Below are 14976 nucleotides of genomic sequence, written 5' to 3'. Positions count from 1 at the left end.
TTCTTTAGTTATTAGATCTCGAACCTTACTAGCACCGAGATGAAAGAATTCTACATTTATTTTATCCGATCTCAAAACATACTTTACCTCGAAATGAAAGTATTTTACATTTAGTTATTCGATCACGGGTCTTAATTGTAACCAAATGACTTGAGATTAATAAATAAATCGCAAGGGCAGAGTATGGAACTTATAAAAAAAATGATCGTAAAGGGACTTTTCGGGCCAAAAACATTCTGGATTTGGTTAGATTTATGTAAATTACACTTAAAAATACTAAAACTAATATTAAATGAATTCACGTAGAGAAGACAAAATTGTACAATCTTTTTTTTTATGGTAAAATAAATAGAAAAATTGCCTCTCCAGAATAGGAACCTAAAAATTCAAAATTTCATTTTGAGAGAAAGGGTAATTTCTAGGGAGTTGATGTCACTGGAGCAATTAACTACTTTGAGGGAGAGCTGAATTAGTAAAATAATTAAAAGGAAAATTGACCCTTCTAACAGTTCATACCCAAACCGTAGTGTGTCAACTTCATTACCAAATAACTTTTTAGAGAAAGGGCTTTAGCCCCAAAAAAGTTTCACTCCATGATTGAGGAAGGGCTGGACAAAAGATCTAATGCTTCGAGGAACACCACTCATAGAATATACTTTTGAATTCATAGATATAACATCAAATTTGATTACATTCACAGAGGCACAGAGTATCTATAGAAACAAAAATTTTGAGTTAACTATATCCATCCAATGGTCCAATTCAAAACCAGAGCTTCTCTTTGTGCGGCCATGGTTGAATTGAAGCTTCTCCCGATAGTATATAATGCGGTGCTTGCTCAGAGAAGGAGCATACGTGGGAGGGAACATTCCCTAAGTCTTTGCTGGACAAATTTGAATGGGCGAATGGATATACAAACAGAAAGGTTTGGGCTTTACCTGAAGATTATCATCGCACTCTGAAGAGAACTCCAAAGCTTTCTTTTCCGAACTTTGATGGGTCACAATGTCATCGCAGTTGCGTCAAGGAAAGTGATCTAACCAAGCAGCACCCCAGTGTTATATGAGAATTATTAAGGTAACTGCCTGTACACGACTGATTTGATCATTGAATGGTGTTACTTTCGTTCCTAAACTTTCTATACTAAGCTGGTTAAGATGTATAGTAAATAGTAAACTTGATTTTAAAGCAATACAAAATACTTAAAAGGCATGTTTTGATTGACTTTCAAAATGTTTAAAAAAGTGTTTTGAGCATTTAGAAAGTCAATCCAAACAAACCTAGAATCTTTCTCAACTATTTTCTGATTGGGTGGTAGAAATAACCTTCCAGATTTGGAGAATGTTGGCTAATGCAAAATGATGGCTTGGAGTCGATATCGAGCTATAACTGTTCCTGCCTCCACCATGGAGTACCAGCATTGTATATGTGCTCCCCTGAATCCCATGAAATCTCATAGGCCTGCAGTCCAATAGCAACTGCTGGTTCTTTTCCGTGAAGAGCAATCCACTCTGCCACTGCATTTTCTTTATCTTCTTCGCTTGTATACTCTTTCTTACATTTTCCAAATGGATTCAACCCAGGATTAGCCATCTCTGCAACTGCTGCAGGCATGTAGATGGAATCACCAACCAATGGTGCTCCATAATCAGCCAGTTGTGCTCGAATCTGCATCATCAGGAAATATTGTGTCTATTTTAAGAACAATGAATGTAAGAGTTTCTGAAGATGGTTTCAAAATAACAAAGACAATTGCAGAAACAGAAAGACTACTACGCTACAAACCTGATGTGTCCGACCAGTCAAGAGGTTGATTTTACATTCAAATGCTTTCTTTTTGGAGGGCCACCCACAATCTTCAATACTGTATTTTGCTTCAATATCAGCATCTGGCCATGAAACCTCTCTGCATTCCAACACCTCAAGCTGACACAAGTTCCATCCGTCAATACAATCTGCAAGAAGATGTTTAAAGTGACCAAAAGACGTAAACTGCCTATCACACCTTGGTACGGATACATTTGTGGTCAGGGTTGAAGGTTTAGGTGTCCATTCTTGGCATCAGGTTGGGAGGGAGTTAAAATATAAATAACTAGGACGACAATTTGCATGTTAATTTGCTGGAAGAATAGTTGACTGATTTTCTAGGTGCTTGAGTTTGTGGCTGCAAATCAATAATCAAACTGTAGACATATGTTCCCCAATATGAGAAATTGGAACAAATAGTTCAAAGCAATATCCAATGATTATTTGAATGCTTGATTGTGAAACTTGCCTCTTGAAACGAGTCTAGGAGCCAAATTATTTGGCCGCATATAGTGTGTCATTATTCCCTTTGGCAGGGGAACCGCAACAAGAGCAAGATAAAGCTTCGTAACCTTTTTCTCCTATAAAGAAAATTTTGTAAAGCATTAGTATCAAATTAAGAAATGAAAAGCATCAACACAAACAACTTTACTAAAATTTCAAATATGTATAATGGATATTCTACCAAGACCATTAAAAATAAAATAACTTGTCAGCTTGTGCATCTTTGTTTATCATGAACACATCACAATAGAAATCCATTTTAATTCTCTTATTCAGTTCCCCTTGTTGAAAAGTGCTTAAAAATGAAAATCTCAAATGTAATGTTTGTGACTAGTTTTCACTCTCGTTCCCTTGGTGCCTGTTTATCATAGAGATAAGACTTCATATTTAGAGAGAGAATAATAGGAGCATTCTTATATTTTAGTTTTTAGTATTGTGAGAATGAAGAAGATATGTGGAAATATTTAACTACTTCATATTCAAAATACAACACACATGATAGACTGGAAAATGAGTGAAAGAACAGAGATTTGAAGATGGTCCCCCCCCCCTCCAAAAAAAAAAAAAATTATGCCACAATATGGAAAGAGTGATTGCAATGGTCTAACACAAGAAATAAGACCATGAAACTTACTCTGATTTTACGATGGAAGATGGAGCAATATTCTTTTGTCCTAGCAAGAATGACGCTGCAGAAAAGTGTAAATGATTGAAAATAAGTATTTTGAAGAGAGGCATTACTTTAGACATGAGTATATCTATAAGAAACATCATTACCAGCCCTCAGTGCAGTTGTCAATCTGATGGGTAGTCCACAAAGGAGATGTTAATCCTAAAGCACGAGTTGCAAAGGTTACACAAGTTTCTTCGATGTTGTTAGTAGTGCCTCCAACCTGACAGAACAATTGTCATTCTTAACAGCTAAAAAATGAATGTCCGCTAGATGGTATTGATGCAAATAAAATTTGTCATTCTCTACGAGCGTTGTGATTTACGTAATCAGTTATACATAGGTAAATTCCATATTACCAAAATGCATATACTATTCTGGATATTCGCAGAATGTTTCAGGAAGAAACAATGCAACTACCAACAGCCACCACAAATAGAAGGCAATGCAAATAATTCTACAAGACAGAGATTAATGGTTCAAGCGTTCAAACCACAGACCGATGTACCAGCAGGTTTGTCCAAAACCACATAGGAATCTGTCACAGCGATAATTCTTGATTTCCAATCAACTTCATAGCACCTGATTGATTATAAATTTCCACTAGCATCATTCCATCATAAACATTATTTTACTTTTGAAAAGAAAAACACGTAGTTCTTTTCACCTTGGAAAGCGTTTGGGATGCACATAAACACGTAAGTATGTTCCAACTTCCACAAACTCATCAATATGAGTTATCCGAAAAGTCTTCTGTGCTTCTCTCAAGGTTTTCCCCTTGATAGATTTTCGCCCTATCAAAAATGATGGTTGTGTAAATTTTTTGAATAGTCTAATTTCCTCAGAGGATGCAGTTGGCGGAGGCTGTGGGCATACTAGGGCATAATATACTGCACCAAAATGAATGAGATCTGCAACATACCTTCAAACAATGAAACTATATTCATTGCTTCGTCTAAAGTAGACTTAATACTATGTTGCATAATCAACCGAAAAGATAGAACTTACATAGGAGGAAGATCCAAGGATTTAGAGATGTATTCCATAACAGGCCCCCCTTCCAAAACGACCAGATGTTCAACTCGTGGTGGGACATTGAATGAGGTACATGGAAGCAAACGATGATATTGAGGATACCTGAAATTAATTTCAATCGGAGCATGCTAAATCCTAAAGGAATCATAAAAGGGAATCAATACCAGAGGTCTGGAGAATGAAAAAATCCAACAACAAATCATGAATCCATGATTATTGCAAGTGCATCAAGCATCTAACAGAGTAATCAGCAAAGGTGCCAGGAAACCTTTTTATTCTTCTTTATCTGACAGTAGAAGGCAAAATTGAAAGTTTGGGGCTGCTAAAAGGTAAGTTTTGACGCCATCTACGAGTTTTTCAAGTGCCAACGGGTGGAGATGGATTCAATGCTCGCGATCCATAGTCCATATATAACACATAAAGTTTAAGCCATCAGCCATGGGTTTTCTTTTTTCTCTTTCCCTTTATTTTTCTCAACCTTGAATTTTGCTATCATTCTGCAACTTTTACCACAAGACATGCAATACACAAAGAAAAACAAGATCCTAATCCAAATCAACGACCAAAGATGAAGTCTCTCAGCACACCATTGAAAAAAACAATCAAACAACTTACATAACAAGTCTTAAGCTCACATTTATACTATTATTAAAACATAATTAAGCGACAGTATTCCCATTCAAACTAGCAATCAAACTAGTAAAGAAGAAGGTACGAGAAAGAAAATTAGCAGTACCCATTTTCTGCAGAATTAGTTGCAGTTTGTGTAACGTTCACGTCTGTTGTTGAGGATTCACAAGGGAACGCTTTACTATTAAAACTAAAAGAACGCAGAGCAGCAAAGCAAGTGCTGGAAATGGAAGCACTGAGATTAGCACGAGTTCGCGCCACTTCGCGCGGCAGGTTAAGTGATGTACTGAGGCCAGGACAACCATGGGCAGCCACCAGAGAGACATCCATGGAAGCCAAAACGATGCTCAATATCCTTCTAGACCGGAGAGTATAATTTGGAAGGACTTATTCTCTAACTTTGTTTCGCTAGTTTATACCATGGTTGGATATTAACAAATCTCAAATAGAATATTTCATTTTTATTCTTCAACTTTATTTTTATTCATTTACGTCGTTTATACTCAAATTATATTTTAATTAATTTATATTTAAAATATTATATATTTAGTTTTTTTCCTCCAAACTAATAAAATAAAAATAGTTGCAAATATAACCATTTAATTCAAATCAAATATAACATTTTAAAATACCTATAAATATAATTTTACTATATTTACAATTTTTTTTAAATTGTATTATATATTTAATTATTATTTCTAAAATTTTAGTCAATTATAATTAATCAATAAAATATTATGATCAGAGAGAAAATAACTATACTCCCCTTTGTGAGGATGAATATGGATGGAATTAAATGTTCTATTTTTTTTATATAATTTATTAAATATCTATCCAATTATATTTTATTTTTATCTTTATTAGAAAAAGAATAAACATTACCTATATTTTGTGAAACTGATTTAAATATGTCAATTGAGATAGATAAGAGGAGAGAAGCTTAAACGACGTCACATTATTCACAAAAATCGAATGCTTGCTTGAGGAAACGGTAAATGAATATATAGAATCGGAACTCCGAAAGGCTTAAGAAGAAAACGTTTTGTGTCAGCTTCTTCTGGTGTCTCCTAGTCGAACAATGAACGATGACCTCTCCTGAATGTCCGTCGACTATCTCTCCGGTCATCAATCTCCGTTGTTCCTTCTGAGAAAATTCGATTCTACTTGAAAGGAATCAGTGTCTTCTTTCTGGTGTTTAAGACCAATGGTATTCATGCCGTGAACCAAGGTGCAATTTGACTTTGGTTCCTCATTGCTCGATTGGATCATCACGAATTTGTAATTAATTTTTTATTTGGTTGAAATGTCCTGGGGACTCGGATGGAAACGGCCATCTGAGATTTTTCATTTGAAACTCAATTATGGTTCGGAAGAGGATGCGGAGAATCCTGATCGTGTCTCCTCCTCCTCATCGTGTTCTTCTTCTTCGTCGTCATCGTCGGCAGCGACAACCATTTTGACGCAGGGTCAGGAACTTGGATTTCGGATTGATTTGGATTGGTCGGCTGGGGACGATGAAGATCAGGTGGCTCTCAGGCTTCAGTCTCAGCTCATGGTTGCCTTGCCGGTGCCGCAGGATGCTGTGCAGGTAGAATTGAGGTACCGCGAAGAAGCAGAGAATGTGGATGTAGATATGAGAGTTTTGAAGAGGAGGGAGCCTCTTAGAGCTATGACGATGGCGAAGTCAGCGGGATCGGGGCAGCAGAATGATGGGGTTGGCGTTCTGACGCGGTTGTTGAGGTCGAGTTTGGCACCGACGGTACCAGGGGCTGCCGACGCAGTGATAGATTTTGGCGAGCACTGGAAAACCGTAACCATGCTCAATCTTTCTGGTTGTGGTTTGTTGGTAAGCGTTTGTGGCAATTGATTTTACAACTAGGCTTCTCCTTCTGCGAGCATGTTTATTGTAATGGCGGTTTTCATCAGCATTTCCAGTTTGTATAAACAAGTTTTTGTATTTTGAAGCGATGGGACCTTGCGACATTTTTAGTTTTCTTGCTCCTTTTGATTGATCAATAATGTTTGATTGCTTCTTGTTATCATTCTTATGAGTCAATCATTTTGAATGAATGCTGTGGTCGTTGGAAGTATGGTTGGAAGTTGAGTTTATGAATATTTCTTTGTGTTCATTCCAGGCATTGCCTGCAGATTTAACTCGACTGCCACTACTGGAAAAATTATACCTTGAAAACAATAAACTAACGGTTTTGCCGCCTGAGCTTGGTGAGATAAAAAATCTGAAAGTGCTCCGAGTTGATTTCAACTTTCTGGTTTCCGTACCAGGTAAGCATTGTTTTCTAAAACTTACAAGGGCACTGGTGCATGGTAGAAACTTGATTTAGACCAAGTATAAATGAGCCTCTAGTTTGAGCTGCATCGACAAGTCTCCTGCCGTATTATTTGATTTTTGAAACAATATTGAGCAGTGGAATTGAGGCAGTGTGTTGGACTGGTGGAGCTATCATTGGAACACAACAAACTCGTTAGGCCTCTTCTTGACTTCAGGTTATTTGTCTTATTTAGATAAACAGCAATTCGTGCTTTGTACTTTACACTGTTACTACCCCTTTGTTTAAAGAGTTCTTGGTGATCCCTAGTTTTTTTTTTGGGTCTAATGATCTTCTCCAGCTTTCTGACAGGGCTATGGCTGAGTTGCGTGTTCTTAGACTATTTGGTAACCCTCTTGAATTTCTTCCTGAAATATTGCCATTGCACAAGTTACGCCATCTTTCTCTTGCAAATATCAGAATTGTGGCAGATGAAAACTTGAGATCTGTGGATGTTCAAATAGAGGTAGTATTGAACACAATAGTGCAAATATTCAAATAAAGGATTGACATAACATTTTGTGTTGATTGATTTTGCTGTTGATATGTGCAGATGGAAAATAACTCTTATTTTGGTGCATCCAGACATAAGCTTAGTGCCTTCTTCTCCCTTATTTTCCGTTTTTCTTCCTGTCACCACCCTTTGCTAGCATCTGCCCTAGCAAAAATCATGCAAGATGAAGGAAATCGTGCAGTTATTAGTAAAGATGAGAATGCAATTCATCAGCTTATAAGTATGATAAGCAGTGAGAACCGTCATGTGGTGAGACTTATGTTTCTGAACTGATTATTCCTTTTTGCTGTTTTTTTTTTTAAATTGAGACTCTACTGCTAGGTTTATTTTAAACAGTTGTTATTTATGGCAGGTTGTACAAGCATGCTTTGCTCTTTCTTCTCTTGCTGCAGATGTCTCCATTGCCATGCAGTTGATGAAAGCAGACATAATGCAGCCCATTAAAAGTGTCCTAAAATCTGTTTCACAGGATGAAGTAATTTCTGTATTGCACGTTGTGGCTAAGTTGGCTTTCACATCTGATACTGTAGCTCAGAAAATGTTGACTAAGGAACTTTTAAAATCCCTGAAGTTGTTGTGTGCCCAGAAAAATCCAGAGGCAAGTCTACAAATTCTTCAGTCAACCAAAGTTCCTTGTTTCTTTACTCTTTTGTATGTAATTCTCACAATCTTTTTCTGCAGGTGCAAAGGGCAGCTTTATTGACAGTTGGAAACTTGGCATTTTGCTTAGACAATCGTCGCATTCTAGTTACTTCTGAAAAGTTGCGCGAACTACTCTTACGCTTGACAGTTGCACCTAACCCACGTGTGAATAAAGCTGCAGCTCGAGCTTTAGCAATCCTTGGTTTGTGTTTTTTTTATCAAATTTAATTTGTACGTCTGAGATTCACGTTCTCACATTCCTCAATTTGATTTTTTTTTCTCTTCTTTTCCCTTTTCTTTTTGGGTAGGGGAGAATGAAAATTTACGGCGTGCCATGAAAGGAAGACAAGTAGCAAAGCAAGGACTGCGGATACTCTCAATGGATGGCGGTGGCATGAAAGGTTTGGCAACAGTTCAAATACTTAAAGAAATTGAGAAGGGGACTGGAAGGCAGATACATGAATTGTTTGATCTTATATGTGGCACATCGACTGGAGGCATGCTCGCTGTTGCCCTGGGGATTAAGCAAATGACTTTGGATCAATGTGAAGAAATATATAAAAATCTTGGTAAGTATGCTGCAAAGATAAGCTATGATTAAATTTTGTGCAATTCATCAATTTGTGGTCAAACTTCCTTTTTTTTTGTTTTTTGGATTATAGGAAAGCTCGTCTTTGCTGAGCCTACACCAAAGGACAGTGAAGCTGCTTCCTGGAGAGAAAAGCTGGATCAACTTTACAAAAGTTCTTCACAGAGTTTCAGAGTTGTTGTCCATGGATCTAAAGTAATTATTTTCTTGATTTCTTGCATCACTTTGTGTATGCTGTGGTGTTTCCGCTTGGGAAGCTCTTGTTGTATTTTCAACTTTCTGAAAGAAAATTATTGTTGAATTGGTCAACCCAGCATTTGATTTTCTTGGCTCTTTGAAAAGCAAAGCAACAGGCCTTTTTTAATGGTCACTTATCTAACTTATTGTTTAAAATTATATTTATAAATGACCAAACATTGTAGATACATCGTGTTCTTTCCGTTAAGGAACTTAGGATGTATGTATAATTATGTAAACTTTTGTTGTTTGCATTTTGTTATCACCAACCAGCTGCTGATTGAATATGCTCTTGCGATGATGTCTTGCAGCATAGCGCTGATCAATTTGAGAGGCTATTGAAGGAAATGTGCGCAGATGAGGATGGGGACCTATTAATAGAATCTGCAGTTAGAAACCCCCCGAAAGTATTTGTTGTGTCAACCTTGATGAGCATGGTACCAGCTCAGCCATTCTTATTCCGCAATTATCAGGTTTGAGATCAAGACTTCTATCTTCTTTTAAGTAGGGCTCAGAAGTTGTATGTTAGAAGAAAAGAACCACAATATGCATTAGATGATTTTCAGCATGCAGAAACACGAGGAAGCCATGAAACAAACCTTATGCCATACTGAAAATTTATGTTCCACTCTCTGAATTCTGATTGTTATCTCTTTGCATGTGACGAAAGGATAGTTCAATCACAATAAAAGAGAATTTTTTTCCTGTTGTTTCTAAATGCAGTCCTTTCAGCACTGGCAGCTACAAAAGAAGCCATGAAATGGATTTTATGCTACATTGAAAATTTATCTTCCACGCCCAGTAACAGGACAGTTATGGCAAAAGGAAATGAATTTTTATCTGTTATTGAATCTCTAAGAGATTTTAATTGGTTTTTTTCTTTATCCTGATAAGTTTTTATATGGACGACAAGACAGTTATAGTACAATGGGAAATGATTTTTCCATGTTATTGGTCCTCTAAGAGCTTTTAGTTGGTTTTTTTCTTTTGGTGGGTTGTGTATTGGCCTATTTTTATTTTTAGTTGTCTATGTTTGTTTTAATCCCTTTGGAGGTTGTTTTCCTGAAGTTTCCGTATCTCGATGAAAACTGAAAAGTTATTCATATTTAAGAAAAAAAAACAATCAGACTCTTCCGATAAGAAACAAATAGGATCAATGTTGCATGGTCTAATCCAATTTAAGGTTTAAGGTAAGCATAATGGTTTAGTCTAAGTTAAGCCAAGCATAATCTAAAGAAATAAGTGAACAGTTAACAAAACTGGAGAGAGAGAGAGATACTTGAAATGAGACATGAAATAGAAACGGCCAGGACAGTCAAGGCTCCTAATTCGTTCCTTGAACAACTCAAAGAAAATCCTCTTTTCAGAAGAAGACTTTAAATAAGACCTTTTAGTATCTGGTTTTTTTTCGGACACAATTTATTAAAGCAACTTGTTTTCCTTTGTATTAACTGTAATCCTAGATCTGATTGTAGCAATTGCTCCATTGCATTCTACAATTTTGCAGTATCCTGTCGGAACACCGGAGGTACCTCTTGCAATTTCAGACAGTTCAGGAATTACTGTGTTTGGATCACCTTTGGCCAGTGCCCAAGATGGCTATAAACGCAGTGCTTTCATTGGAAGTTGCAAGCACCAAGTATGGAAAGCTATAAGAGCTTCGTCTGCTGCACCTTACTATCTTGATGATTTTTCAGATGGTATTTTTTACTAGTTTTCGTATAAGTAAATATATTATTATTCTCCTTTATTATTAATTAATACCATAGATTTGGGTACTTAAATTTTATTCTAGGTTTTAACAAAGTAGCTTTTAAATGAATATGATTAGATATAATTAATAAATTGCATAAATAAACTCAACGTGTTTCTTAAATTGGTGATAATTTGTATTTGTGTAGTGAATTTTAATTGCAATTTTGAAGTGAAATTAAGTTGCTTGTGAATAAAAACATGCGAGTAGGATGGACATCATGACTTGAATGAAATACTACAAATCCTTCCTTTGATTGTCATGAGAATAGGGTGAACATAATTGTTAACTAACGATTCTCAGTCCTACTTCTAGTTTATTAAAGATTAAAGATGAAAATGCTTGATCTTTGATATATTTGTTCATGGTCCTCTGAAATTTTTGAAGACGTAAATCGCTGGCAAGATGGAGCCATTGTGGCAAACAATCCTACTATCTTTGCCATCAGAGAAGCACAACTTCTATGGCCTGACACAAAAATTGACTGCTTAGTTTCCATTGGCTGTGGCTCTACTCCAATGAAGGTAATTTACTTTTCGTATGAATAATTAGATTATTTAAATGCTCTATAACTGTCTTGACTGGTTTAGGTGAGGAAAGGTGGATGGCGTTATTTAGACACTGGACAAGTGCTTATTGAGAGTGCATGCTCTGTGGACCGAGTGGAGGAAGCCTTGAGTACGTTGTTACCTATGCTGCCTGAAATACATTATTTCCGGTTTAACCCAGGTATGATATCTTAATGTGCAATGGGAAATTGCTTTAGCATTTCTGTGAAATTTCATTTGTGCAGTTATTTGCCCTCACCAAATTCTGACCTTAAAAGAACTTAGCGTCATCCTCTGGCACGTCTATTTCGAGAACAGAGATGTGCATATTATTCTCAGTTTATTTTATTTTATTTTTATTTATCTATTGCAGTGGATGAACGATGTGACATGGAACTGGACGAAACTGATCCAGCAGTGTGGCTAAAGATGGAAGCTGCAGTTGAGGAGTATATCCAAAGTAATAATCTGGCCTTCAAGAATGCCTGTGAAAGATTAATCTTGCCTTATCAACATGATGAGAAGTGGTCGGAGAACTTAAATTCACTTCATTTCTCCAGAGTCATGGCATCATCCATAGGTGTTTGTTTTGTCCTCATAGCATTTTCAACTTCTCAGTCATTCTGTTTGTATTTTTTGAACTAACCAATTATTTGACTGATTTCTGGAAATGCTAGATGAAAATAGCCCTTCTTTGGGTTGGAGACGGAATGTACTACTGGTTGAAGCTTCCAGTAGTCCTGATACTGGAAAAGTTATGTATCATGCTCGTGAACTTGAAGCATTTTGTTCCAAAAATGGAATTCGAATATCCCTTATGCAAGGAACATCTGGGGCTTTGAAGACTGTTCCTTCATCAACATTCCCAACACCTTTTACATCCCCCTTGTTTACTGGAAGCTTTCCATCAAGCCCACTTCTTTATAGTCCTGATGTTGGACCTCAAAGGCTTGGTCGAATTGATATGGTCCCACCGTTAAACTTAGATGGTCATTTGGGTAAAGGAGCAGCATTCACCCCCGAGTCTCCTTCAGGACCCAGAGAACTCTCCTTGCCTGTACGGGCATTGCATGAGAAGTTACAAAATTCACCTCAAGTGGGCATTGTACATTTAGCCCTTCAAAATGACTCATCCGGCTCAATATTAAGGTCAACATGTGTACAGACATTTATGATTTGTGAATTTAGTTGCAACCTTTGCATTTGGTCCTGACTTGCTTATTCTTTATTCTTGTAGTTGGCGAAATGATGTTTTTGTAGTTGCAGAACCCGGGGAACTTGCAGAGAAATTTCTACAAAGTGTTAAGCTTAGTTTGTTGTCCACCATGCGGAGTCATCGTAGAAAGGGCGCATCATTGCTTTCCAATGTCTTGACTGTGTCGGATTTGGTAGCGCTCAAACCCTACTTCGAAATTGGAGGTATCGTCCATCGTTATTTAGGACGACAAACCCAAGTATGTTATCTTGGCATTTTTCTTTGCTTCCTCGTGATTTCTTGTTGTAGTCAAAAGTCACAATGCAGAGAATTCCAGTTCTGAATGTCATTGATGTTTATTGTTGAAGGTTATGGAGGATAACCAAGAAATTGCAGCTTACTTGTTTCGTAGAACTGTTCCTTCCTTGCACTTATCACCTGATGATGTTCGTTGGATGGTAGGGCTTCAAGTCTCTTTCTGTTATGATCAATCTCTTTTTTTTTTTGTCTTCAAATTCTTACCCCTTATGATAATTGACGCATGTTTAATTAGTTAGAGATGTTAAAGAACTCTCTATTGAGGGAGGGTTTCAAGTTCATTCTAGGAGATTGTTGGAACGGTGAAAGTCCATGAGATTTTTTGTTTCATAATTTCTCATGAATAGATATTTTCTTCAACTGCTTTTGTTTGGTTTTTTTTTTCATGTAGTTTCTTTGTCAGAACACTTTGGTTTTTCGAACAAGATTTGGATGATTTTGTCCTCCTTCCTTTCCCTTCTAGATGTTTGTCGTTGGCCTTGGTTTGAATCATGGTGCTAGTTCTATCTATATTCCTGTCCTTAGCCAATTTCTTTCGCAACCTACATTCCTCGAGAACTATCGTAAATACTTTGGAGAATAGGTTAATGATTCAATTGCTTTTTCCTTTAGGCTATATCCTTGAAGGCTTTTAGAATATTATTTTTTCCAGTTTTTGTACTCATTATCTTATTAGTTTGTTCTACGGCAAGGATAGTAAGTTTTAAAGATGGTTTTCTAATAAGTTTCAAGATGATACTTATGATACTTGAGATTTGATGTATAGAAACTTGTACGTTAGATTTGTCAGCCCCACTTGGTGGAGGAAGAGTGAATCAACTAAGACCCTAAATATATAGTTATAGTTCTAGTACAGAAAGAATGGTTAATCCGCTTGTACCCATATCTTTCTCCCCTTAATGTCACTCATCCACTATTTGTATTTCTGAATTTTCTCTAGGTTGGTGCTTGGAGGGACAGGATCATTTTCTGCACCGGAACTCATGGGCCAACCCCAGCTTTAATCAGAGCCTTTTTGGATTCTGGAGCTAAAGCTGTAATATGTTCTTCAAACGAACCCCCCGAAACACAATCAACAACATTCCAAACAGGGGAATACGAAACTGTGGAAAATGGGAAGTTTGAGATTGGGGAAGAGGAGGGAGAAGATGACGATGCGGAGCTTTCTAGTCCGGTAAGTGACTGGGAAGACAGTGATGCTGAGAAAATTGAAAATTATCCGTTTGATGTCTGGGATGATGACGAAGGGGAACTTTCACAGTTTGTTTGTCACTTGTACGACTCATTATTCCGAGAGCGTGCAAGTGTAAATGCTGCTTTAGTTCAAGCTCTTGCTTCGCATAGGAAGTTAAGGTATACATGCCATCTCCCTAGTGTCCAATAATATCTTCATCAATCTCACATTCATAACTAAAATGAATGAAAGAGATTTATAATATAGAGAGACAATACTCAATAGTGCGAGTAGGTGGTTTTTTACCGAAGTATAGAGAATATTTAAGAAAATAAGAGGGAAGATACAATTTTGAGGCTATTTTTGTTCATTATAGCTAATAACTACTTTTTTGAATGCCATATTATAGATATAAGGCACTCAGAAAGGTTTTCATTGCTCTTATTTGTTCAACTATAACTTTTGTTTGGGCAAATTTACATGTAAATCGATTAATTCTCTTCTGATTACTATGCTTCTATTTTGTCTCTCCATTGGAATACCCAACTACCAAAAAGTTGACATATGGTTGGAACTTGGATGCATTGGGTTTGAAGTATCATATGATTGCATTTTACAAAATTAGTAAACATATCTCAACAAAAAAAGTTAGAAGTTTAGTGCCTCCAAGACAAAAAAAATTGCCCAAGTTACTAATCGTATAATATTTTGCAAAAATTGAATATTATATCGAACCAAAACCAGAACTCCTCATTTATCTTAGATTCTTAAGAAGGCAAAGGAGGCAAGATGGGAAAGTTCATCAACCCTTTTCATGATCAATGGATGGATTTGGCTTCCTGTAGGGTGCAGAAGAAATCTTCACAACTCAATTGCACTGTGTTTCTATTGAGTAAATCAACATCCCACTTTTATTTTAAAAGCATTGATCTTAATTTTCAATTTAAAAAGGTGATTCTGTTCTCAAAAAATGAAACATAAAAGGCACAACCAACAAATCACGACGATACATTTTCTATCATTATTGTACTTTT

General features: G+C 36.5%; 2 protein-coding genes across 6 annotated transcripts; one reads left to right on the top strand and one right to left on the bottom strand.

Annotated features, from left to right (window-relative positions):
* Window positions 1-513: 513 nt before the first annotated feature.
* Window positions 514-5061, bottom strand: LOC101221654 (RNA pseudouridine synthase 6, chloroplastic). Of its 4 annotated transcripts, none has more exons than XM_011654479.2 (10): window positions 4752-5061; window positions 3989-4117; window positions 3648-3902; window positions 3481-3562; window positions 3088-3203; window positions 2945-2999; window positions 2276-2387; window positions 1786-1955; window positions 1326-1668; window positions 514-1095 (listed from the first exon to the last, which is right to left on the bottom strand). In XM_011654479.2, exons 1-9 carry the CDS (start codon window positions 4973-4975, stop codon window positions 1384-1386), a joined length of 1428 nt encoding a protein of 475 aa, XP_011652781.1. In that variant the 5' UTR covers window positions 4976-5061; the 3' UTR covers window positions 514-1095; window positions 1326-1383. The 4 variants fall into 4 exon arrangements, with proteins under 4 accessions (XP_011652781.1, XP_011652785.1, XP_011652787.1 ...); XM_011654483.2 differs by having other exon boundaries at window positions 514-1085; XM_011654485.2 differs by having other exon boundaries at window positions 514-1036.
* Window positions 5062-5948: 887 nt separating this feature from the next.
* LOC101208651 (phospholipase A I) lies at window positions 5949-14460 on the top strand. 2 transcript variants are annotated; one of them, XM_004153343.3, is made up of 18 exons: window positions 5949-6491; window positions 6781-6928; window positions 7072-7150; window positions 7285-7438; window positions 7526-7735; window positions 7839-8084; window positions 8168-8330; window positions 8437-8697; window positions 8791-8912; window positions 9266-9427; window positions 10462-10654; window positions 11095-11231; window positions 11298-11436; window positions 11629-11835; window positions 11933-12404; window positions 12493-12709; window positions 12819-12908; window positions 13709-14460. In XM_004153343.3, the coding sequence occupies exons 1-18, from the start codon at window positions 5949-5951 to the stop codon at window positions 14150-14152; spliced, it is 3987 nt and encodes a 1328-aa protein (XP_004153391.1). In that variant the 3' UTR covers window positions 14153-14460. The 2 variants fall into 2 exon arrangements, with proteins under 2 accessions (XP_004153391.1, XP_011652757.1); XM_011654455.2 differs by lacking the exon at window positions 5949-6491 and having other exon boundaries at window positions 6881-6928; window positions 7274-7438; window positions 13709-14152.
* The last annotated feature ends 516 nt before the right edge of the window (window positions 14461-14976 follow it).

Source organism: Cucumis sativus, chromosome 1 (assembly GCF_000004075.3).
Source record: "Cucumis sativus cultivar 9930 chromosome 1, Cucumber_9930_V3, whole genome shotgun sequence".
Classification (NCBI taxonomy): Eukaryota; Viridiplantae; Streptophyta; class Magnoliopsida; order Cucurbitales; family Cucurbitaceae; genus Cucumis; species Cucumis sativus.
The sequence above is the reverse complement of the archived record's forward strand: the minus strand, read 5'-3'. Positions and strand labels throughout refer to the sequence as shown.